The sequence below is a fragment of the Lytechinus variegatus genome, chromosome 3, assembly GCF_018143015.1.
Source record: "Lytechinus variegatus isolate NC3 chromosome 3, Lvar_3.0, whole genome shotgun sequence".
Taxonomy (NCBI): domain Eukaryota; kingdom Metazoa; phylum Echinodermata; class Echinoidea; order Temnopleuroida; family Toxopneustidae; genus Lytechinus; species Lytechinus variegatus.
In genome coordinates this window covers 31094201-31122164 of record NC_054742.1, presented here as the reverse complement: position 1 = coordinate 31122164, position 27964 = coordinate 31094201, and the positions used below count along the sequence as shown (strand labels likewise).

General features: G+C 36.5%; 1 protein-coding gene across 1 annotated transcript; it reads right to left on the bottom strand.

Moving 5' to 3' along the window:
- Positions 1 to 12: 12 nt before the first annotated feature.
- On the bottom strand, positions 13 to 27964 carry LOC121410758. Its single transcript, XM_041603043.1, has 4 exons — positions 27479 to 27964; positions 3848 to 4203; positions 3221 to 3323; positions 13 to 1569 (listed from the first exon to the last, which is right to left on the bottom strand). The coding sequence occupies exons 2-4, from the start codon at positions 4161 to 4163 to the stop codon at positions 936 to 938; spliced, it is 1053 nt and encodes a 350-aa protein (XP_041458977.1). The 5' UTR covers positions 4164 to 4203; positions 27479 to 27964; the 3' UTR covers positions 13 to 935.

Here is a 27964-nt window from a genome sequence, read left to right as displayed (position 1 = left end):
TTATCTGTATTCACCTCAATTAGAAAGGTTTCAAGGTTTCTCGTGCTGCTTTTCGATTGATTCTGATTTTTTTTTTTTTACTTCAGTCTCATGATCAGACATGTACCTGAAAAATACGGCTGAAATATTTATGAACTCTGTTGATAAATACGAATAAATGAGGTGATTCTAAACGATCTTTAATCTGTGAAGTCTAGAATCATTATGACTAAATTTTGATGTAAGCATTGTCGTACGCTATTTTTTCTAACAGGCAAAATTACGTAAAATGTTCCATAGTGATCATAACAAAGCGAAGTGACCTCGTTGATAACGCAGTGGTATTTGTCGGAGGAGCGTTAAATGAAAGGACTTTTCAGATGTTTTATCTGACAAAATCTACTCTATCCGCCAATAACTATTACTTAGACACTTTGCTTCTCAGTCAGTCAAACCAAGGAAAGTTGTCCGATCTGACAACCTGTCAGACAACAAATGTTGATTAAACACTTTCCTAGTGCACACCTTGGGGTGGAATTTTGTAACAAGAACATTTTGGAGGAGACTACTGCCCCGGAAGAGCTCCGTACAGCCAGGGATATAAATAAAGTGAGATATGGAAGTCTTCTCTGGTCACTTTCTCTAAAAGACCTGCCGCCATCATGTAGAAACTTTAGACTCCTCCTGACGGAAAGGTGTTAAAGTTATTTATTCAAACTTTCTTTACAGAAGTAAGGAAGATATTGTTTAATAATGAAACATATTGCATTTCTTATCCTAAATAATTTCAGATGTCTTGTTAGGATGTATATTGACATCGAAAAGGACGATCTTAATTTTCCAACAGAACTTATTCTTTAAAAAATCAACATAATTATTGCAGTATCTTTTCACGAAGAGTCATAGAAGGCCTTCAAGGTGTACTATGACATTCGAAGTGGTAGCTTAATTCTTTGTCATGCTTCAGAACTTGATATTGAATCGCTATCAAATAAAGGTGTTGATGAATCAGGTCTCTTATTGGGACTCTTTCGAGACGGACTTCCCATGATGCTCTGTGCAGGATACATCCTGGATGGTAGTGTTTCTACCTTGGTGGGTAGCTTGCCATTTGGTACACCTACATCATTCTCATTCAGCGTCATCAAGCGATCTCTTCGCTCGGGATATCGCAGATCAGAATTATCAATGTCTGTTGATAAACGGTTATCGTCCATGTCGTCTTTACCATTTCTCTGCGATCCATTCTTCCACCTATCACGAAAAATTGAGGCTTGATGTTCGACGAGCGGAGCTGATGAGTCATGTCGGCTGACAGGTCTTGCCACTTTCTTCGGTGATGATCTGATGCCGACAACGGCAGATTTGACTGTTCTCAACATAGGGAAATTTCTGACCACGAATGGTGAATCGGTGCCCGATGACACGTCTCGTGTTGGTGGTATTTCATGGTTGGGGTGTGTTGGTTGATCTATCTGCAATAGAGGAAATTCGTTTTTGTTCTTCGGTTGGTCGTTGACAGTAGGTAAGTCGCAAGGGCCTCGGTCAGCTTCACATCCATCAGGCCTGGATCTTCGAATGTCATCATGTCTGAAGAAGAGAGACAGAGCGAGAGGGTTGGGTGATAAATACATTTAACGTACATACATGTAAGCATATTTACTGATATAAAATTTGAAAAGGACCGTAGGTTAATCCTATTATCGTCTAACAGTACTTATATTATCTTTGTTTTTATAAATCCATTAGACAAGGTATGTATAAGCATTCTTTACAACCAAAACGAGGATATGAAAAAAATGAAAATTAAATTCCATATTTTATTGTTCGAAGTAGAAATGAAATACTCGTGGGCAGTGCCATATCGACGGGGCCCTATCCTTTTAATCGTTGAACACCAAACAGGGTAGACGCAGCTCCCATCTTTCAACGTCTTTCGGTCTGACGCAGCCGGGGTTTGAACTCCCGACCTTCCGGTTGTGAGACGGACGCTCTACCAGCTGAGCCAACATACAGTTCTCTGCGATCCATTCTTCCACCTTTCACGAAAAATCGACGAGCGGAGCTGACGAGTCATGTCGGTTAACAATACGATGTGTAATAACACATTGTATGGAGATGGAGGACTCATTTCAGATGAAGAGATCAAGGTCAGCAGGATTACATCACCTCTTAACATGATGATGATGATGAACAGGTCTTGCCACTTTCTTAGGTGATGATCTGATGCCGCCAACGGCAGATTGTTATCGAACCATAATACCACTTAAACACACAATGTATGCAGCTTATACTAACTCGTATTAGCACTGTGATTAAGTGATTCCTTCAAGTTCATCCTTTTACCTAATTATGGTAAATAATATTTCATGTTTTCGACATTTTGAAGCAATAATGAACAGGTTCCAGAGTTCGGAACAAGTGAGTGTTTGAGGTTATATAGAATGAGGTCACTATATAAACTTTATTTTACTGTATGTGTAGTTTCTGATGAAGACTTAGCTTCAAGTCCTTTTTTTTACCATTCATTGCCTCTTGGCAGAAACAAGACGGTTCACCTGCAAAAATGGTTTGTATAAATGACTGAAAGGGCTCATCTGATTGGTGTACAGAAATGAGGAAATGTTCTTTATTTCACAATCACGAAAATTTACGGTGTTGGTAAGCTTTCGATTGCTTGTCAGACCGTCGCGTTGTAGCTGTCGTAGCTGGCGCTGTTGCTGATGCAGCATGATAGATTCAGCTTACCAAAAAAAGGGGGGTAAATTTTCGTGATTGTAGAATAAAGAACGTTTTCTCAGGTCTGCTTGAATGTTTTTTTTTTTCTTTTTTTTTGATTTCTTCGGATATCAACGTAACTGTAAATTCATACATAGACATCGACACAAGAGTCAATGTCCCCTTTTCAACGTATTTTAGTGGTCAGAATGAGAAAATAACCTGGCCAGTGGTTTTGAATCCAGAAGCCTCCCTCTCCTGCTTCATAAGCAAAACTCTATCCACTATAAAATAGTGTCCACAAACTACTATCAGCATATGTCATTGTGAAAGAAAACTGCTTCTTAAAATAGGTCCATGCTAATTTAGAACCTGGTCAGTAATGATGTGAAACACTTTGGTCAATAAGTGATATTCATATTTATACTCATATATTGTGCAATGTATTAAGTTGTGATTTTTATGCGGTAAATAAAACCAAACCAAAGTCTGATGGTTATTATACTCATTGCTATAATATTACCGTTTCTTTTTCTTCTTTCTCGTGAAGCAAAACAAAAGGCAGCCAAGGAAGAGGATGATAACGATAAGCATGAAACTTGCTCCTATCAGCAGTGCCACAGATCCTGCATGTATAAAAAGAGATTGGAGAAAATGCAATTAAAACGAAGCGAACTTTTTGATTAAAAATGTTCATTATTAACGATATTGATCATTCTTAAATTTATCATTCCTTCTAATGATTGGGTTTCGGTGAAAAAACCTTTCGTATATCAAAAGGTCGTGAGTGGGGGTAGATCCCAATCAAATGACATTTCCGTGACTGTGTATTTATATCCATCAAACTTACAGTTTCATTCATGGCCATAAGTGTGCAGTCAAAGGCCACTGCTTTGAGATGATGACAACCTGTCAAATAACAAGAGTCAACATCACTTTCTTATACAAAAATAAACTCATCACAATTTTCTTTCGATCATTTTTATAAACAACCATATCCGGTACCTTAAAAACATCCTAAATACACCATCCACGCCTCGGTAGTTAGTGTACAGAACTATTCTAAAGGTACCTTGTGTGGGCCAGGATATTTCTTATTAATGTCCAAGGACTATCTACTGTACAATCATTATCCATTACGATTGCTTACTCGGATGTAAGTTGTGCCATGCTGCTGAGTTCCCTCCTGATGGTGCGGCTGATGAAGAAATAGTTGCTGCATCACCACCGCCACTGGCCCCTTCACCCGTTCTCCACACTCCCGTCGGCAGCATTGTCGTCTGCAGTGGAAACAGAGTATTGTTGGCCCACGTTGGGGGCGCTACAGTTGAGAATTCTGCACCCGCCGAAACTGGAAAGACCAAATTAAAGGGCGGTGGATCCCGGCCACCGCATTTGCAAGTTTGAGGTTGAAGACGCTCTGCCGAGACTCCCCGCCAGCACTCACGACCTCCAGAGTTCATCATGCTCTTTGACCTGACTCCCGCACTGACAGAAATTTCAACACTGCAACAGAATAAAAGAGAAAGATAATAGACAGAGGTGATTGTATCTCGGCAGGAGATGATACAGGATATAAGATGGTAACGTTTCATTTTATTTGATAAACGCAAATCAGATGTAAACGAGGAGTAGGCGTATCCTTTTGTGTGGTCAAACAATCTAACGTCTATGACTACTTACCAGTATACACTTTCAAAGAAATAAACAATAAAAAGTGAGATATAAATTATGTTGGGTGAAGACTGTAATTGCTGATGAGCTTTCAGGTAAAACTGATTTTATAACTAACTATGCAAAACTAACATAATTCATAGGGATGGATCCAGCATTGTCCTATGGGGGGGGGGGAAGAAAAAATAAATATTTTTCCCAATTAGCTGCCAAAAGAGCTCCAATCCGTTTTCTTTTTCGGGGGGTGGACGTGGCGGGGAAAACACACTGAAATTTAAATATATTTTAGTTTTATTTTACAAGAAGATTAGGAATTTAATACCATTCCACAGAGCAAGACTCTGAAAGACTGCTGCAAGGCCTCCACTCCACAGAACGGAGACCATTGAAAGACCACTGAAAGACTAAAAATTTGTGAGGTCTTACAGCGGTCTTCAAGATAACTGAAATTTGTCATCTCTGTGGAATTGCTCAGAAAGACCCCTCAAAGAACTTTGAGAGACTGATGGATATTTCTTTACAAGACCGCTGAAAGACCATGACATTTTTCATCTTTCAGAGGTCTCTCAATGAACCTACAATGGTCTTTGAGATCTTACACGAGTCCTGGTCAATCTTTCAGTGGTCTTCGTGGTCTTCATGGGCTCAAAAACTTTTTGAAACGGTTCAAAACAGTCTTACAGGAAAATGGTCTTTCAGTGGTCTTTCAGCATTCTTTCAGCGGTCTTTCGACGAACTTTCAACGGTGTTTATAGGCTTTCAATGATCTTTCGGCAGTCTTAAGATTTTTGCGGAGATCACTGTAAGACTCATGAGAGATCATTGAAGGATCATTGAAAGACCATTGAAAGACCAGGCAAAATGCATGGAAAGAATTCTGTAAGATCACTTGTTGCATAAAAGATCTCTGAATGACCGTTGAAAGATCTCTATATAGGACTAATCTAAGACCAGTAAGACAAGAAATACCCATTAGTCTTTCAGTTCTTTGAGGGGTCTTTCTGAGCCATTCCACAGAGATGACAAATTTCAGTGATCCTAAAGACCGTTGTAAGACCTCACCAATTTTAAGTCTTTCAGTGGTCTTTCAATGGTCTCCGTTATGTGGAATGGGGGCCTTACTGGTCTTAGAAAATTGTTAATATTCAAACCTGAAAACGGGAAAGTTTAAACATTTTTTTTTTCAACTCATACAAAGGATCCGTATCTTACTGAAGAGTGAGCTTAAAGTTTTGTTAAATACAGACCCGAGATGTAAGGTACTAAGCACTGTTTGAAATGTGAAAAAAAATCACGAAGCGAATTCGTGATTACAGTAAAAAAAAAACAAACAATGAGAGCGAGAGACGCCACCCGATTTATTTTCAGACTATGACCTGGATACGGGACACTCAAACACCTTTTGTATTCATGAAAATAGTGAATATCTCGCTTAATAAAGTAATAAAAGATTAAAGCACAAGTAGAAATATATTTTGTATATTGTCTTTAAATCGAGATAATTTAAGCGTCATTTGATTACGGGCAATAATGATTATTGAGTATGAGTATTGATCTCATTTTTTTCAATTCCTTTTTTTTTATATACTTTTCTACAGTTTTCTTTTTCCTTTTTTGCATCGCCAAATAACATACAGCCTATAAAACTGAAATAAGATAGCTGTCTCACTTTAATTTTGGTTTCTTTGCAACTTTGTTATTATTTCATCACTCTCATTACTGTTCCAATAAGCGGAACATCTCTTAACAGACTGCTACAACGTCTGAAATTTGTGGACATTTCAACCTCTGAAGAAACTATTTGCATCATATTCGTTCTGACAGGACAGCTGGATATCTATAGATACATGACACCGAAACTTTCAGCAAGTCACATTTTATAAACATAGGATACAGCAGTGCTGATGCTCAACTATTTATTTACCAATTTTTCTTTTAATATCTCATTCATTGCAGGGAGTCGAAAATTGCCAAGACCTTGATACTGAGTTTGAACTTTGTGTTGAACAGTCCCGATACAGCCTTTCATATATCATTTCACAAAGCTTGCATCAATCCACCTCAGTCCGAATATTTCCATATGCTGACTTACTGAAGTCGTTCGTTATGTTAACGCAATGGGGTTTTTTCTGCTGGTGTATCGGAATGCATCCGTCACTGGACCTACTTAGAACGCGCCATGTGGCATGATAAAAATTATTGAGAGGTGTGATGTCACATTCATTCTTTTTCATGGCAAATGGTTCTGAAGAGATTCAAAAAGTCAAAATGTCTCAGATGGCGAAAGTTGCTAACAATGCTTATTTCTGTTCCTAAACGATTGACAAATGCCTTGCGCAAAGATTCCTCCTTTGGCACCATCGCTATGCTGTAACAAACGACTGTGACATCTATACCATTGGAGGATCTTTGAGTTCGTTTTACAACACCATCACATGACCTTGATCTGGGCCCCGTTGCATAAAAGTTACCATCCACTGTTAACTTGCATGGAATCCTTAATTCTGATTGGCTAGTGATAATCGTTACCATGTTAGTTACCATAAGATGGCAAAGTTACTATAGTATCTTTAATGCAACGGTGCCCAGCTATACCTTCCCATGCAGTCCTTGATTTGATCAAATGATAATCAAGATGCAAATAGCGCCCAGTAACCATGGTAATAGACAGAATGAGCGTGCAACAGTCACAATCTTGAGACGGAGTACATGGACTTCAGTCCAAACTTGTATGTTCCTTGGTAAATATCGGGTTTGAATGTTTTCTCAAGATTTTTTCATTGACAAAAAAAAATTCTATGTTCATTTCAATGATCATTTCATCATCAATATACTGTAAAAACTGTGGTGTAAAAACTGACACCAATTGGTGTTAATAGAGCACCACACCCTGAGGTGTTAAACTATCACCCTAGAGATTGAACATAACACCAAAGAGTGTAAATGTAACAACCATATAGGTGTTGTAATAACACCTATACGTGTAAAACTAACACCACCAATTAACATCGGTGTAAAATAACTGGTGTGGTCCTCTATGTACACCGGTTAACACCGCAGTTTTTGCTGTGTACTATAATTTGTACAATGTCGTACAACTTGCTAATACTACTCAAAATATTCCATGTGGTATGCCAAGGCATGTGTAACTGCATAACAAAAGCGATGTGAATACGCAGCCATTGGTCTACCTCTACCTATAGCCATCTCACGTTTTTATTGTTTGATTTTCATTATTCACACAATGACAAACTCATTATATGCGTTCATCTAACATTGTCTGCATTGTGTATTATATGAATTGCGCGTCATCATATACATGTCCATTAACCTGTCTTGTGCAAATGATTCGGATTATTGGAAAATTAAAAATCATCTTGAAAATCATATTATGTTTATAACCGACAGCGTATGAATTATTTCTTGAACTAAAGCAGTGGAATGGATGAAAAAATTATAAATTGACCCATGACCAAATTTAAGCCATTTCTCTGGGATTTTATAATAGCTAAAACAATGCGTAATGCGTAATGAGTCAAAAAAAATGAGGGACAAGACATGGTGTATAAGAAAAAAAATCATAAAAAGCTACAAGCGGGCAAGAAGAAAAAGACCTTTTTAAAATTAAAAAAAAATCCTTTTTATATAATGCTTATTAAATAGTATCATATTTCACATTTCCCCCTTTTCTTTTTATTCCTTTTTTTTTCTTAGTCGTAATTTTTTTGTGGATCCATGCCCCCCTATCTGTATACCAGTAAGGAATCTAAATCTTTTCTGTTTGCAAGGGATACTCGTTACAGACGGCAACCTGTGACCGGTAACGTCACTATTTTGATGCAAAGCAAAACGATTTTATAATTTAGCCATTGGTTACTACTGTGTGTTTAAAGCAAATGTGTCTGCTAGAGCCATGCAGTCATTATTTTTGCTTCTCTGCATTCCTACTTTTTTAAGATTGGCCTCTGAATCAGACTGTGACTATGGATCACATGAAATGTGTAACATGAATATTTGGTCTAAACCATTTTGGCGAACAAAATCGTTTTTCATTTTATGTTTGGGGCACTCGGGGCACCCACTTCAAGGGAAATTTTTGATAATCTCAAGAATTTTCAATCGGAACTTCATCATTCTCTTTAATATGATGAGGGAAGGGTCATGGGTAACCGCATTCGTCTAATACAGAGATTCACAGTAAGAGCTGTTCTGAGAATGATGACTAACCACGTCCTCGTTATGACCAAATCAGTGGGGAGGATATACCCAGAAAGAGAGAACTATATGGAAGGCTCACCTCTGTACATGTTTTATGGGTTGTCGAAAACGTCCAATCCTTGCATTGTACATAGAATATTGATTCATTGGAGTATGTTTTAATTTGCCAAACTCCAAGTAGGCCTAGACATTCATGCATAATTTGCCAATAATCCATTCTTATATCTATGATAAATACTCTAATAAGCAAGAGTCTAAAATAGTGTAATTATAATAATAATAATAATGGGTGTTTTATAGTGACAAAAATACAAACCCTATGTGAATGTTGCTACAAACACGCAGTGAATTTATCATAAAATGTGGAATACATCCTGTGTTGTGAAGTCTTTCCGGTAAAAAAAAAGAGGGGTATTCATCATACAAGCTTTAAAACCTTCAACAATACAAGAAACCAAATTTTATGAAAAATTACTCCCATTTTTTCGTCCATTGCTTCAGATTAAACTTCCAAACTTGACATGTGAGAGTTGATGGGAGGGGTCATTGACCTTCCAGACCTTCCCTGGAGGGGGTGTGAAATGAGTCGTGATTAGTTCACACTCCATCCATCGTTCAACTTAGAAGTTACTCTTCATAATCCTTGACTCCAAACTCAACCTTTTATTCTGTTTAACCAGCCAAAATGACCTTTCATTGAAAGATGAAATTACCAGTGACGATGTTGACGCCTACTGCATTACGCCTTGAAATAAAAATTGTAACAAACTCGCAAACAAACACCCAGACGTGTCAGAATGCTAAACTGGTTGATGGCATGTTTTTAAGAAGCCAAGATTGATTTCACCGATGTGTCACATATTTCATTTAACGATCCAAAGTTCTTGAGCAAAAAATTGATCCTGACACAGTGTCACAATTTAAATAGAAATTCTATACTTAATAAATCTTAATGACATCTATTAACAAACTTGTATACGAGTCCGGCACCCGATTTGTTTGTACACTGCAAAAACTCCGGTGTTGATTTAAAACCAGCCCGGAATCTATATATGTCCACACCAGAAGTGTTAAACAACATCGGTTTGGCATTAGTCTAACACCAAATAGGTGTTTGTACAACACCAGTTAGTATCAAAACGGCATCGGTTTGATTCCAAACTAGTATTGTTTCAATACATCTCTGGTGTCTCCGAGCTGGTGTTAAATCAACACCGGAGTTTTTGCAGTGTAGGACAAGGAAGGGAATGAGCCGCGACACTCGGATTGATATGCCTTTGAATATTTTCTCTGATTTGGAGGAGAATCGAACATTAATTTCATGCAAACAAAATATTGGTACAGATTGATCATATCAGATCAGCTTATTGGTCCACAGGGTACATCATTGGTCATGCTTTATCTTTTCCCATCTCAAAAGCAAAGTTTGACGAAAATAGTATTCCGCTTTCATCATGTTTATAGATCGTTATCGGAATGACGTCAAGCGCTTAGCCCCAGTCATCGAATCCTGGCATGCCCGCATACATTTTGCAGACTTTCTCCACTCCCTGGTGACTATTTCAACAAGAGTTCCATAATTAAAATATCTCTGATTAGTTTGATTTTAGCATGTTGGTATCATAGCTTTGAGAAATTATGATGACAAGGAGAGGGAAATAATTAGATGTGTGATAGGAGGAAGGGGAGGGAGTAAATAGAAAAAAATATTGAAGTAAATTCCTTACTATTTTGTTAGAAGAAATTAGCTAAATTCGGTCAGTTATATAGATCGGCCATCATGTTTCCAAAGAATGTTAATTCAAACGAATTTCATCATATTGTTTCATTTTCACATTCAAAAGAAAAATACGAGTAAGCAATGATTAACATTCAAGTTCAATAGGAATCACTCTCTGCATCGTGTTTAAGATCAAGGAAATTAAAATACTTTCCACAAAACATGTCCACAATTCGCATTTAACCAAAAGGTCGTTTATAAATTAGTATCGTAGTTCTTATTTCTCTTCGCCAATTCGGTTCATTATTTCACTCAAAGGGAAATCATATCCCTTGGGTGGAATCAAGTTGATTCCCATGAACCTTCCTCTCAATAGGGAGTGTTTATTATGAATTATTGAATTGTGACCCTCTGACAAACCCTGTTCTCTCTCTTCAAACATCTGTACCAAAGGTGTGCTCAATAAAGAAGGTGATCCGAAATTTCCAGAAGAGAGATTGTGGTCCCAATCTCAAGCTGTGAGTGATTTCAAGGTAGATTTTGAAGATGATACAGAAAGTCCTGATGTTCGGAAATGTTTAAAATATTCTTGTATGCATTGTTTGAACTTTTTAAAATCAATAATGGAATTACAATCATATCTCGAACGAACCGGATATTACAAATGAGTATCATAGATTCTTTTAATACAGAAAGATATTTTTAGAAAATCCCACATTTGGAGGGCTGTGTAATTACAAAGCAATCAATTTCTTTATGGTTTCGCATGAAGGCAGAATGTAAATGAGGCCTATTCATAGTAAATTAAAGGAAGGGTGTAATAAGTTGTCTGATTTTCTTTTGTTTTACTGTTCTTCATTTTGCATCATTATATTTTCTAGATCTAATTCACATCAAATGTTAATTGCAATACATTGCTTCCAATCAACTTCACATTGATATGACCTTGTAACGTTCGTGGAAATTGTCATTGCATAATACCAAATGTTGGGTATTTCGGGAGTCAGACATTAAATTTTGGTGATGAAAATTACCATAACGTCGAATAGGTAACAAATGAATGGAATATCTTAACCAAAACAAAATTAATAATACGAAATTTATTTGGATCCTGTATGAGTCTATCACTTTTGTTCAGAATGCTTACATCAATGTCTTATTATGTGAATATAGAAAATAAATAAATGAATAAAGAAAAGAAATAAATAAATCGGATAGGCGTTATCCTAAAAATATATATGGTATCTGATTTTATATATTATATAATATAATATAACATAAATATAATATCATATTACTAGTATATAATATATAATACATGTGAGAAGTAGGTCGAGTAAGCATAACCGTACATGATATCAATTTCTATATTGCCCCTTGAAAATAGCCATGAATAGGTATTCTGGTGGTGAGTGCGCTTGTCAAGGTATAACAATTATCACCTGAGTTATAAGGGGACCCCACAAACCTTGGTTGTAATTAGGGTGTGGGAAGTAGTTCGAGTGCTCCACAAATACTTGAACCCCCTCTCAACCATAATGCATTTCGCAAAGAAAAAAGGTGCCTTGGAAAAATTTGCATACATCGGGATAGGTGAAAACAATTTAATTTCGTCGGTGCTGTGGTCAAACGATCCCGGGTTTAGCGTGTTTTGGCAAATGAGGTAATGTTAGAGGGTGTGACTACCGTGTCAACGAAAGACTAATTCGTGAGCATTCTTCCCCTGCAGCAAGCAAAGAAGTTCAGTTTCGCGCCTGAAAATTAAAGAAAAGAAACAGAAAAGGTGTTCGTACAGAGATGATTCAATTAGAGGAGTGCAAAGCTACCAACATATATTTTGGGGAGAGTTAATTTATGAACTAGACAGAGGAGGAGCTATACAGAGGAGCGAGGGGCAGAGCCATACATACAGAATGACTCTGGCAGGAGCAGACCGCCCCCTATGATATTTTTTTTTCAAGTAGGGAAGGGAAAGGAAAATGGGAGACAATTAGAGTATCAAAAAGAGACTTCCAGCTTGTATGACTCTATCATGTCTATAATGTTGTACAGTTATAACCTTTAGGTCGTATTGCCCCCTATAAAAATATTTATTCATTCATTTATCCCGTAATTTACTTGCCTTTTTATCTAATGAGTCATTGACAAAAATATCCATATTCATTCATGTTAATATAATCAATCTTAAACATATTATCATGTGTAATTTTTAATATTTCATGTTTTTTCTGTCAAAATCACCGAATACACTGTTAAAAAACCCGTGATTTTACAGAGAAATAGAAGATTTTGCAGAAAGCAATTACAGAATCATTCTGTAAATTCATAAAACATGATTTTTTTCTGCAATTTAACAGAACAGGTCTGTTCAAAAAGGTGAAAAGACTGTTTTATTCAAGGAAATTTGTAAGATGCCATACACCAAATACCAATTTCCTGTAAGATTACGCAATCTGGTAAGATTACAGGTGTTCTCGAGACTCTGCTGCAGGAACTTCTTTTATTTTAAGGATAAATTTTCCAACAGAGTATACAACGTTACAACTTGGAAATGAGTTACGTCTTTAAAATGAATTCTTTCGCTTAGACGACCACATTGTCAGAATCTCGCTTTCGTTTTAATTTCAACCATGTTGCATCACGCAAACCAAACCATAAATCTGAAGTTCAATTTGCCATGCAGGTTGGGTGCGGACCAATATATTGTAAATGATTTACGTGCATGAAAATTTATTATCTGTGAATCATGTATGATCTTAAATTATTGCATTTAGAATGAAACTGGTAGATAATTTAATATCGTGATCACGAGTATTTGCGGAAATCATATTTTGCTGCTATTCGCGCCAAGTAAATAAACGTTCGTTTTCTATTACATTCATTTTTTACCAACAAGACTGGTTTATCCCCATATGAAGGAAAAAACATACAGAGAAGTTTCCACAGATACTCATATATTTCTAATTATGCATTATATATTTGTTTATGAAAATATTTAATGTTTACATCATTGAAATGTAATCATTACATAGAAAGATTTTGTGCTATATTTTTTATTGGAAATAAACTCGCATTTGAATTTTTAATTTGAATTTGAAAGAAGAATTACCCCCATCCCCATTCGCCAGTCTGTGACAATTTAAACGTATTTCAGAATAATCCTTTTTCAAAGTCTTTATATCCGGGCTTTACATAGATGCTCTGAAAATCTATAAATATTCCCACTTACGTATAAGATCATCAAGATAATTATATTCAATTTGTAAACGATCATGACGATGGTGAAAGTTATTGAAGAAAACGAAAATTGATGTGTGCTCTGAGCATTAGCATACACGGAAATGCAGATAGTATATTTATCCGCACACCATTAAACAACATCATCTTCTCCACCAATAACACAATTCAGACAATATTCCAATTAAAATTGAAATAAGAACACTACATCCATCCGCCCAATATCGAAGCCACAAGAGGAAAATTCGTCTTGAATCTCGAGTATATCCGGGCAATGACGTCATCATAATCGGATGTTGACCGATACACCTCTGTCACACCCAAAGAGTAATGTCGACAGTGAATCTGTGAATGGACAGTTTAATCTTTTGGCGATTGGCGATGAGGCTTATTCATATCGTGATTAATAATCATAACATACTTCTTCATTTCTAATCTAACAAAATAAAATTAGTAAGGTTTCATTTACAATTTGCTGTGATCTACTCAATCAATTATTGTTAATTTGCTCATATTTCCCGTTTGTTCATTGATATTCATTTTACAATGGACAAGATTTATTCCTTTTAACATGTTTAGAAAAAACGTTTATGCCTCCATGCTTAGATAAACTTGCGTTATGCAGGACAATGTTAATCGTAATCCTATTATGTTTTACATTAAGTTAAAACATAATCTACAGTGCATTATATTGGACACATCATCCCAAAATTAAGGTCATGCACCAAACTTTGTTTTAAGAAAAATCCATTTGGGAATCCAACAACCACCAAACTAAACAAAGGCTTGACTTGAGGAAACTAAAAAAAAAAGCAATACACTTTTAGATTCATAAGGTTTACACAGAGAATCGCTCTACTGTCTGTAGATTGTTGCTCCTGAAATCACAGTGCCTATGGATTCTAAGAGCACTCAAAGAAAGGCAATGTATCGAGAGCCCAGAGCCGACCGAACGACATTGGTGATGCGGCAAAGAATTGAACACAGTATGCTGATGCTCTACTCAACCCTAAGACTAATGGCCACTACAAATCAAAGTACCAACCGCTGGTGTAGTCTGTGAGACCGGGGTTAACAGGGGGAAATGCCTATTAAAATCTAGACCTGCCCATGACCTTCAATGCTTGTCCTAAAGGTGTTATGAGAAAGGTTCGGGTTTCTGTTACCCCTCCGATCCTGTTTCAGGTTAATACTCCCGGCCAGGTCATGTACACCGGTTCAAATACGTGCCGTAGACCTCCCTGATAATACCTCTCACCTGTGAGGCGCTATCAAGGGTTTGGTTGGATACTATGGCTGCCATAATGACAAATTAAATCTTCACTTGTTTAGCTTAAATCAACGAGAGTAAACTTTACCTTGTATATTCTATGCGGGAATAGCAAGACATTAAAAGGGGAACATAATACCCACTATGTCTACACCTCAGAGGTGAAGTCATTCATCTTATTGAAAATGACTGTGTGACAAATAGCTCTCTCTCTCCTGAGAACATGGTTCATGTTTAGCTAAACTGGCAAACCATGGGCTTTGAAAGAGAAGGGAATTCGTTACTGATATCACTAACAATTCATTGGATAGAATTTAGTAAAACCATAAAGCCCTGTGGTCAAACTATATAAAAAAAATCAAAACAGAATACCACATATACATGACATAATTTAGAACTTGCAATGCTGTTGCTACTAGAAAGGACGAGTGGATAGATCTATACCCTACTGGTTGAATTTGAACAATCTTGGAATTCGTTTCATAAAATATTTCGAGTTATCAACGTTATTCTGTTGTAAAACCCCACCTAATATCTATTTCATTATACATCACGTTTTATCAGAAGATAGCACAATAAAATAATTGTAACCTAAAAGAGTGCAGTGTAGGGTGTGGTCACAATACTTTGATTTACCACTACCTTTGGTAATGTAAAGGGCGTGGGAAGAAAATGAATAAAAACTGATGAGTAAAATTGGTCACAACTGAATGTTATTGATTTAAGATTTATGACAATTATAACGGTAACCACACCGGTTCCTCAGCATAACAGGCGCAACCTTAACCGACATCCTACATCAGATCAAGGGAGCATTTCATGAAAGGACTTGGACTTTTTTTTCCGGCAAGTACCATTTAACAGTGCCTCTCAGCCAATCAAAATCAAGGAAAGTTGACAGATCTGACAATTTGGTGGACAAAAATGTTGATGAAACGATCCCCTAGTATGAAGTATTACAATGAGAACTCAGACAGAACGATAAGGTTATCTTAAAGTGAGCAATGGAAGATGCAATCATTGTAACTAGGTAGTAATAATCTTAACTGACATAGATGAGTAACGTAAACTTGGGGAATTTTTTAGATCGTAAATCATGATCCAATATGATGGCGTGAAGGCATTTCAGTATGGAGAATGGTACGAAGTAAATCTACCAGATATATCGATTGTTCATACATGTACTGTTGGTACCCCGTATACCTCCAGTGTACTTTCATTCAGATCTTTGATATGATTTCACCAAAATTTCAACGCATCATAGGCATAGTCTCCAAAGTACCAACCCTGTACAACTCCACCAAGAAAAGTACTATTGCGATCCCCCCACCCCTCTTCGATTGACAAAATTACATTTTCACGAAAAGTTACTTTTACCTGTACGGAATTTACCATAAATTTCAAACACTTGGATAAGAAATGTTTAGGCCTACAATTCTCTGATCCAAGGTTTGACGATATGAATATTGGACCTCTTGGTTATGAACCATCCAGATTAGTATAGGCCTGTATCTGAAAGTAGGATCACTGTGATGGGTAATTGGACTGGTGGTTACTTGTCCAGACTCAGATAAAACCAACTGAACCACAAAATGTATATAATCATATAGGGGAGATTATATAATGAGCTTACTGAATATGCATGGACGTGGATAGACAAGTGTCCCTAGGAATAAGGAAAAAGATGAAGGTCCTTTTCATACATGAATCTTGAATCACCATTCCGCCCTTTCACACAGTAAAACAATCGTAGTGGCTAATGACGAATATTTAGCATGTGTGAAACCAAACTAGAACATGATTAGAATCACGAACGCTAATCACAGTCACGATTACAATAGCAATCATCATTACATGATTACAATGATGAATCAAGATTCACGTGTGAAAAGGCCCATTGTAATGATGATTGTAATTCGTCTTTAGAATTATCGGACCTTTTACATGGAAAATTCATACCGTAATTTGAATGAAACTAAACTGGAGTTCACCTCCGGAGTAGAATTTGAATTCGTGATTGTGATTAGCATTCGTGATTATCTTGTTTGGTTTCACACGTGCTAAAAATTCATAATTAGCCTTATTTTTCACTGGAATCATTATCAAAATTACGATTTTTTACTATGTGAAAGGGCGGGAATTGCAATCATTTCAATGATGATTCAAGATTCACGGATGAAAGACCCTTTATCTGTTCAAATTAAGTTTTGTAAACCTTTAGAACACCTTTAAACTTACCCTCCGTTGTCTTGTACATTTTGGTAACAATAAATCTACAAATTGTAATCGGATAAAGTAATCTCATGCTCCAGCACAACCTCGCCCTTTGAACCAAAATATGAAACCAAAGGCTATACTCATTATTTTTATGGATACTCTGTTTCAGACAAGTTGATATATTATTTTTAATGAAGTTGAAAAGGTCGCAGTTGGTATTCACATGTTAAGTTGTAGTAATAATGACCATTACTCAATTCTAATTCTTTTATATTGATTTTATCCAATTTTATTGAATGGTCAAATCATGCAAGAAAGATTTCAGATGGAATAACTGAATTCGATTTTATAAGAAACAACCGTAAATAAAATGTCATTTACTTATTCATTCATTCACTTTCAATGACAGTATATATGTTAACAGTCAATCATGCTTAATCATCATTATCTACAACCAAATTAAAAAAGACAAATAAAAACTAAATATGTTTGGCATTATTTGCAAAGATATACAACCCATATGAAATATATCATTACTGCGTGGAAATAAACACTTCAAGCGAAGGCTTATTTATCCTTCTTAAAATTATGTGGTGAACTTGTGGTGTCAGAAACTGCACTTGAGTCAAGTTCCAGCCCTCGTAAGAAAGAAAAACAAAAGCAGACATTTAAAATTCTCCAAATGGCTTCGAGGAATAACCGTAGTGTCAACTCTTGACCTTGCCACCATTTTTCAAAAATATGGAAGGAGTTTATGATGGAGAAGAGGCTGTCAAGGTATCACTTGAAGAAGGAGTCGAGTAGAGATTTGTTTCTGTGCTTGTCTAAGGATGAAACGATTTACATTTAGGATGAAGTAGGATCAGGAAGAGGGGAAGAGGCCACGGAAACGTGGGGATGTAGGGATTTGAAATCTCAAGTGCTCATCATCTTCATGTTTCCAGAATGTGATGCGAGGATGAAGATGACATAGATTTGCGTTCTCTCCATCCACTCCCAACTGCCTGCTCCATGTACGCCATCATCAATGATTACATCAATTGCTTGAAGACTTTTCCCTGACAGTCCCTTTCAATACTCCTGAACTTGTGAATTTCAGTTCTGTCTCATTGTCCCATCGGCAAAAGTCATATTTATAATTCTATCAAGTACATGGACTGAGCATAGGACTTGATTGTCTGACCGGTTATGTCACCTATGTAGGTATTAGGCATAAATAGCACACACACACACATAAACAATATCCCGATCTAACAGCATGGTTCAGAACACTCCCTGCTTTGATAGAAAATCTGAATATTAATCAAAGATTGATAATACTACAGATACTGTTACACTTGTATTATTTTACAGTTTGATAGAAAAAAAAAACTACTGTATGTTATAGACCCGTGTAGGTTCTGGAGAAATATCAATAAACGATGATGAAATTTCATGTTAACTGAGGTATTTGAGGATAAAATTAGAATATTCGATTTTAAATCTCCCTCTTATTTTTTATAGTATTTTATTACATTGTGGTAGTTTAGATATACTAAATTTTATGTGATTCGAAGCCACAACCTATAAAGGGAGAGCGCAGGCACACCAAAACCGACGAGTGACGCTGCGGTATGAGGACACGGGGCTGTATATCAGTCTACCGAGTATCAAGTCATCACAATTTTCTAGGTATCCTTTGATATCTTAGTTAAATTTTGTACAACATCATCATTGTCATAATTTTAAATAAGGAGGATAAGATGTAGATATACAAGAAATCGAATACGGGAGCTTGGTGTTCCATATGCCATGCCTGTAGTCCATTGAGGAGTTGAGGGTTAACTAACGATCATGGATTGTCAAGTTTGACAGAGGACTTTATCATCAAATGGATTTACCAGACCCGCCAACCTTGGAGATGATGATATTCATATCTCACTGACCCAGTTTTCCAAAAAACCAATCGGCCTCTTTTCATATTCATACTAAAGGACAAATATATGTTTCGTACCCTCCTGATTGGACGGTTTGTGAGAGATTGTAGTATCCGCCGTTCCGCTTCATCGGTTTCCACGGATAGGCCTATACATGGCCTAAACCCAGGGCTGTACAGACTATTCGGAATGTGTGTGGGTCCCAAATATCAAACAATAGGGAAATTTCGCCAGTTTGAGTGCTTTCATATTTATTTATTTTTTGCTTGAAAATTTTTCGATGAGACAAATTACTACACATTCTATCTCTAGTGCTGAGCGATCCTTTTTTTTCAACGAAAAGGATTATTTACAAAGTGAACCCCCCCCCCAAAAAAAAAAAAACACGAGCTTCCTAGATATACAAGGGGCAATTTCTATGAAACCGTCACAAGTTCGCTGACATTCCATAGGAATGCAATACAGATTGCTGCAAGTTATCTAATGTTTCTGGTTTTTAAATAAGTCAGAACTGGGACGGTGTGGGGGTAAACACGCCTAAAATATTCATCTTGCCTGTACTGTAGCTGGCAAAAATTGTAAGTAAATGTAATACAATAAAATCTTTAATTACAAATGATGACGTCAAAGGATATCATCCACATTGAGCCATGCTAACCCAAATGGTGAGATGTGAAAATGTTTACAGGAAGTAAAATTCTTCCTATATATAAATTACTGATCAAAATCTTTGAGGAAAATATTGTTAAAGGAGAAGAGCCTGTTCTGGCATATGGCTTCGACATTACTTTCAACATTGCTCCGGGTTCGGCCATTATTCTTCAGAGTAATAGGGCATATCAATGCTTATGACAGTTGTATTTTTCACACCACCCACAAGATTATATCTCGAGTTCTTCCCCACGAGATGGGAACTCGAGGGATAGACATTTCCGATCTTTGCCCGTCCTCTTTCACTTTTTTGCAAAAGTAAGGAATGGACTCGACCTATAGAAACAAAATAGAGCACATCCACTCCCAAACGGCAGTTTTTAATAATATCAATAAGTGAATATGTGATTTGATTTCAAGGTTATTTACATTGAATTTAAAAAATGAAAGCAAATAAATGAAATGTTGAAGGTATAAGAAGATACGAGTATTAACAACAAGTTAACAACAACATAACAATAATGTGGGTGTGACAAAGACCCTGCTTGGAAAATATACGATATAATTCGTCCCATTTGCATGAATCTTCAAATAAAAAGTACTTATGGCACTTTGACTGATAAGTGATTACCACGGTTGCGGGTAATGAACAGGCATGTTAGTTTTGTGTATTAGATAACAGAGAAGAAATTAAACGACAGATTTATTTCATTTCATGATTTCTGGGATACAATGACAAGGACATGTTGGAAAGTATGCATGAGGTCGCGAACCTCCCCCTGTATATTTACCAATTGTCGGAAGTAGTTAATTCCATCAACCAAAATCGGCTGTGATTCAGGAAAGAGCTATTACTTCATGTAGCTTGTGGAGTCCATCAAAAATTGCATCATAACAATATCGACAAACAATCTAACACAGGTGCGTTTCTTTCTCGACTTTTATAAAGTCCTGGACAATGTAACACACAAATTGGAATATATCCAGTATATATGCAGCAGGATCGATGGTTGGATCATTGCTTTCATATGGGATAGATCTAAGTTTGTCGATGCATGGACCTATTATTTAGGTCCATGGTCGATGGAACATCTACACCACTAACCATTATTCTGTGAGGAGTGCTTGAAGGCTCAGTACTTGGGCCGATGTTCCTTTTTATGGACAGCAATGACGTTGTTGTGGGCATATATGATGTTGATCTGGCGCTGCACATCGGCTGCCGGGCCCACGATTAATTGGGCAAAGCAAATTTTCGGTTTATTTCATTTCATGTCTATTTCGAACGATAAAATATGGATTTTTATGCATTTTTTATTTTCACAGTCCCACCACTAATTAGGCTCTTCACAATGTCAAATGTATTCTTTCATGTTCATATCCATCATTTCGAAATTAGCTTTCCCTCCATTTTATTTTTTTTTTCCATTGAATTTTTCATAACTTACTCTAGAAGTTATGCTTTCTTTATTTTGTTAACTTTGTTGAATTACTATATATTCATAATAATTTGAAACTTAATTGTTATATCTCAGCAGTCTATCACTTTTACATTCTTCTCTTTCATCCCTCTCTTCCATATTCTTACATTTTCATTTTGTTTTCTTGGATGCAAAACCAGTTTAAAGGTGTTAAACCAATCAAGCTTTTAGCTTATGTTGCAACACCTTTGTATGTTCATTATTTACTTGTGTTTCACTGCAAACATTGTGCTGTATCACAGGGTCTAGACAAGAACTACTTCATCTTCTATTAATAAAAAAAATCAAATTGGAAAGCACTGTGGGATAAACATTTCTTCAACTTCATTGATGTGAAATGTATTTGCATAGTTTGCATGGACATGAATTATCTACAATTTAAAAAAATAATTTGTATTACCATCAGTGACAAACTCATTCCCAGGACGGACAAATTCCTATTTAAAAAATACATAGACAGAAGAGATCATCACTAAAACACCTGAGTCTGGAACTTCCAGAAGATAACATATTCATCCATAGCTTCTCGTACTCTTGGAATCGTGAGTCGATCCCAGGAAAATGTGACAGAAAGTGCGAGAAATCAAATATTGTAATAGCAATGAGCCAAAATTCGCATCTTGTGACTAAATTATACAAAAAATAGTACTCTTGAAATCATCGGCTTTCCATTTGGAGTCTGTACAGTAAAAATGAATGTTCGTTGACAATGACCACGACATTAGAGGGAACTATAAATTCCATGGGTATATATAGAGCATATCATCAGTTACAGCACAATAATTATACGCTTCTTGGGATAATAGGTTCTGGGTTCCAGTGCCTATACATAACTCAACTCTGCCTCAAAATGGAATGTGAATTTGTAAAGTACATAATTATGAAACTAACATTGGAAGGATTGACAGGAACTTTCGGGGAAGGAAATTTGGCAAGGACAAGAAATCTGGCATGGGGAGAGAAAATCTATCAACATCAACAGAAATTGAACTCTGTATGATTAAAAAAAATGCCAACTAATGGTGCAACGTATAAGGAGTGAGGTGAGGACATTGGCAGGTACAGTCATGACAAGAGAAGCTGTAGAAAGCGAGTTCACGAAATGTTCAAAGACAGTATTCTTTCATGTTCATACCCATCATTTCGAAATTAGCTTTCCCTCCATTTTATTTTTTTCCATTGAATTTTTCATAACTTACTCTAGAAGTTATGCTTTCTATATTTTGTTAACTTTGTTGAATTACTATATATTCATAATAATTTGAAACTTAATTGTTATATCTCGGCAGTCTATCACTTTTACATTCTTCTCTTTCATCCCTCTCTTCCATATTCTTACATTTTCATTTTGTTTTCTTGGATGCAAAACCAGTTTAAAGGTGTTAAACCAATCAAGCTTTTAGCTTATGTTGCAACACCTTTGTATGTTCATTATTTACTTGTGTTTCACATACATGTATATATTTATATATTATCTGTGTATTCTTTTACATTGTAAATTGTGAACATGCATGAATAAATAGATAGATAAATAATAAATAAAAAATAAATAAAAAAATACAGAGGTGATAATAGTTTTGTACAAATGAATCCGACTTCAGATCACTACAACTTGTGGCGGCCATAACGAGGGGCTTCCAAAGAAAAAATAAAAGCACTCTTAACGGGTTATGCAATGAGCCAGGTGCGTTGCTATGTCAATACTTACATTATCATTTGTTATGTATTATATACTAGAAACCCTCTGTTAGAAATTACCATGAAAAAACATCTAAACCGAATTGGTCGATATACAAAGTATTCATTTTATGGGCGAATTATGAGCCCTGATGGCGTTCTGCATCAATGCTTGGTTGACTACGTGAACGAAGTCTAACCTTTTACCAGTTGCCATTTACTTTGTACACTCGATCAGTATGTCAAATTGCTAATAAAATACAGTGTTGCTCATAAAGTTGAAATATTTTCAACTTTAATAAAAAATTATTCACCCATGCATCAAGATATGACATGATAAAGCCATGATAAAGAAAATACTCTGATGTATCAACACTGATGTGTAAGCATTAATGGTTCATTACAATATGTACAAAACAATAGTTTTCTAAATAGGTAAATGGGTTTCCAATGTAGTATTATCCTTTTGTCTTTAATTTCTGGTGGAGGGGTTTCCCGCCCCTTACACAGCTTATGATGCAAACGGTCATGATTCAGTGTACCATCTCGTATAACTATCTCGATGATGATTTGGACTTAGAAAGGCATGTACCATATTACTATTTGCTTTAGCATTGTGTTGAAAACATGGACTTCGATTTGGTGGGGGACAAGCCCCCCCCCCCCCGTTTTTTATTTGTACAGTAACCGATTAAAGATGGTCGTCCTTCGCGGTCGTGAAAAACTCTGAAGAATCATAGTTCAATCACAGCTGCCAGGAACAAACAGAAATCCATATTGTGGGATTATCTCAACTTTTGAAAAATGCAAATCTGTACCTTTTTATCACTATTTGCACCTAGAAATTTTCGTTTGCTTTTTAAAAGTGCATAATAATTGACATAATTATTAGCACTGCTATTGGCTATTGTACCATTCGCTAGGGTTCAAAATTGATCCACTATTTCTTAGCGTGTATCTTTGCAGTGAATTCCCACTCGATCTTCAAATTTGAAAAGGAATGCTTCATATATTTTTTTAATGTATGTCCCTATTTGTGCATCCACGGATAAGGCATACCTTTCTCTCTCACTCTCTCTCTCTCTCTATTTTTCTCTTTATCATTGAAGTATAATAGACCCACGAATAGACCAAACCAAGTGTTTTCGAAAAAGAAGCAAATGAAGATAAAGGGAAACGTCATATTATGCCACAAACAAACTCAAAATAGTCACCCATGGGTGGTTCGAGGAAAAAAGAACGAGGAAGCTAAATTGATAGAATGAAAGGAATATACGGTATCATCCTTATAGTGGGTGTTGTTTTGTATTGTCTGATAAAACAAGAAATTGCATGTCCTTCTACGATAGGCTAGGCTCTACACCTAGATCCAGAATCAACAATGGTGCAATAAATCAGTAATGGATAGGGTTTTTACATAATATTTTGCTTCCTGTTAATAATGTTATTCACGTATTAAAAAAAACACATTGTAATGAACCCAAAACCGGACATTGGAGACATGATTATGGCAACAAAGCCATATTAATACCCCAGTTAAACTCTGCTTTCCGTTGATGATCATTATTGTGATTTGAAATGGAATAACATATAGGGTCTTCACAGTGCAATTCTAGAAAAACATATTGTAAAACAAATCATATGGTCAGTCGTGCTTTTGGTCGTACATGATTATAAATAGGTCTAGAAAAGATAGAAACTGTTTTATCTCCAATCAATGCTTGAATATCTATCGACAAAATGTGTTTTCTGGGTTTCTATGCTAAATTGCGAAATGGAAGCTTTTGGTTGATGGCGATTAAGCCGAGAAATTTAACAGAACATTATATACGCATCGATGTACTATTGATGATGTAAATCCTAACAATCATCGCTCATTGGTCTGAGAATGAGACACACAAAGGCATAGGAAGGTGATTAATACTCCCAATTTACTCCTAAATTGGTAACATGGAGCCTTATATTGCTTTGCCGAAGGATGCAAGGATGTATGAAATTACAGGCTTGGATGCATTAAGTTCACGGTAAATGCTGGGATCGCCATGTACTTTAAATTAGTTTGCTTAAAACATTCATCATACCTCGGTCACAACAAGAGACAGAATACGTTAATGGATCATATCAAAATTCGATTAAAGTCTCAGTCGGTTTGGTCTGGGTGTGAAGGTCATAAGACCATAATCAATAGGGGAGCGCTCAGGGGTACCATTGCGTATAAATGCTGGCAAACTTCATTCTGTAATGAAATTGTAATTTTCTACCCCTGTCGTCACACCAAGAAAAATAATTATCAGGGCCATTAATAATTGGCGAAATGTATGTCAGTGTAAGTCTAGAAGCCAAATTGAATCATAAAAGAAAGCAAGAAGATTTATATCAAGATAAGAATAGTGAACAATTAGCATCTGCAAGTATTCACCGATCATAGTGGCTATTTCTCTGTACAGTGCCAACCCCCTTCTTTTTATCTGGGACTATGGAATGACCTTAAAACGGGGTCATCACGAATATGGCGTTGAAAGGCCGCACTCGGAAGTAGCAGCAAAGTCTGGATTAGTAATGCAGTTACTCGTGTTTGTCTGTCCCGCCCCGCCCATAACCCAGCCACACTCTATGTACATTTCAAACCACCGATTAATAATTCACTTGGGCATGGTATGCTTCATTTCACTGAGTGATGTTTGCGCAACTACTCGGTTGCCAGGGTGATTTTTTTTCGTAGTAATCTGACCCATGAATTAAACTTCGCTTTGACTGACATGTACTAAAATGAATCTCCATCAAGCGAACGCAGACTACTTAATACTCAGAGGGGAGAGTTACAATTACAGAGGAATTTCGTGTTGACGAATAGACTCGAAACTGGTCAATTTAATCCATCATGAAAAGTAGCTCATGTGTGAAATAGTAGACGAATTGTATAGGGATCGTACGTGGCAGGTGTGAATTGCATATATCTGGTTGTAGACATTGTAGTGAAAGCTCGAATTGAGAGGGAGGGATTCTAGAACACAAGAGAATAAGATCGATTTTTTAAAATTTCAGTTCGAGACTCGTATTGTTGTTCCATTCGATTTGTATACCACAAAAAAAAATAAAACAACATCTGAGGGGAGAGTGAAAGAAGACTCACTTTGGTTGGGGCTAATGTAATGGAAATATTAAAATGTTAATGAATATACCCATTGAAGTAATGAATGGTAAATAACATTCAACTTCTGTTGTGGAGCAAAATAATAAGACATTCCACTAGGAGTAATGAATATCTCAGTTTTGGAACCTTTTTAATGCTTTAACCGGGTCTTTACTCCATTATGATATAATCATGATATAATGAATGGAAGAAAGGACAAGCGTATATAACGGCTGAAAAGAAGATTCACTATAATGCAGTCAAATCATTCGTCTGGCTTCGCGATTGATACATGGCGGGAGGTCTATGAATACCAACGATTGAGATTTTCTTTGTCTATTAAGCCTCTTAATTTTCATTTATATTGATTTACCACCCCCCCCCCTCACTTCACCTACATCAATGCCCATAACAGTAACATTATTGTGTTGCATCATAACAATGGCATGCATCCATAGATCCTTGATACACCATAATCAGACATTAATCCAAGCAGAAAAGAGAGCAAAGAATAAATAGATCCCCGATTGCATTGCGCTTTCGTCAATAAGTAATGTGTAACAAATGACTGTTTAAAAGAAGAACTTTGGTCCCGCTTTGGTCTCCTGTGCCGTGAAAGCATAGGTGTTTAATGGGATAACGGAAGAATAGTGATAGAGCCTACGGCGTACATAATGTGGTATAATCAGATAATGGACGAATGAATGACGGCATGGATCATTAAATATCATGCGTTAGTGTGAAAGATTTTATCCGCAATCGATAGTTTGGCATTTTGTGCAGAAGTTTATTCAGAGGATGGGAATCCACATGAAGACTGACTAATTAAAGATCATTGTGTAAAAATCACCACTTATTGTTACCTAAAACACATGGTGACAATATTATTTCCTTTGGAAGCGCAAGAAATTCCGTACTCAATGTTTCAAACCCACCTCAGATCAAGCAAGGATCATTTTATATGAGATCCACGTTACATCGGTTGTTATCAATATCCCATAGTAACAGTATCTTTGTATGCCTATTAAAATCATTAAAAATGTAGGCCTACGTATTTTGAAATGATTTTAAGATTTTCATTTGCTTATATTTACCATATACAACTATGTTGCTGGTCCTGTATAAAGTAAAGGCATATACTGACAGGCAAAGGTATAATGCATGCAGGAGATGTTCTGTTTTAACTCGTGCTTCATAGGGATCTTGCATATACGCTGCCATTTATTAAACAACATATATTCAGTACACACAGCTCCCCCCGGCAGCTCCCATAATGGCATTGTCATCACCTCGGCCTCAAACATAGGCATGCGATAGCCTACACGGTGTATTTACATTACTATGCTTTCTTAACTCGCCTGTCAGTCTGTAATGTCATCTGTCTGCGCGATATGAAAATGACAACGAGAGAAAGAAAAATGAAAAGGGATGCCTCAGCCCCTCGAATGATACGGGCATCCCCAGCCAAGCGGTATCGCTTTTCAGTTCGTGTAAACAAAGCGCATTAGTAACGGCACGACCCATCAACACACAGTCGACCTTCGTTAAACATATGCAGTCAGTAAAATAATTAACATTCGTACTCACTTGATTGAAAAGCTGTTCAAGGGAAATTAGTAGATAGATGGTAGCTCAGGCCGGTCACACGTCCGTATTTAAATTCCCTCGGGCAAAATTATGCAACACAAGACTCCTCGGTCCAATCACATCTTTGTTTCGATTGGCAGGGCGCCACTATATTCCCATTTGAACAGACGAAAGCCAGGCACACTAGTTGTTTCGACTAAACCTTTCAAATGAAAAATTTAGAAATAGGTGAAAAAAAACGGTACGTGGGTGTTTTATTTCGTGCGAGCATTCCAAACATTTAAGCTTGACATTTTCGAATTTTTCCGTCACCCTAAAAAAATCACACAGTGAACTGACGTCAAGAGAATGTTTCCTCTAGAATGTATTGAGCGGGTTATATTTTCCTATATTCCCCTTCTGTTCGCTTTCGTTCCGTGCGCTGCCGTCTGCGTTGCCGTCTGCATTGAACCAACGATGCAAATACTGCGAACACACACAGATATA

Excerpts from the sequence above, each read along its gene's own strand:
- LOC121410758 (XM_041603043.1), bottom strand. The coding sequence starts at position 4,163 with ATGATGAACTCTGGAGGTCGTGAGTGCTGGCGGGGAGTCTCGGCAGAG. Across the intron at positions 3,324-3,847 it reads ATGGCACAACTTACATCCGA|GATCTGTGGCACTGCTGATA; the intron begins GTAAGCAATCGT and ends TTATACATGCAG. Across the intron at positions 1,570-3,220 it reads AGAAAGAAGAAAAAGAAACG|ACATGATGACATTCGAAGAT; the intron begins GTAATATTATAG and ends TCTCTTCTTCAG.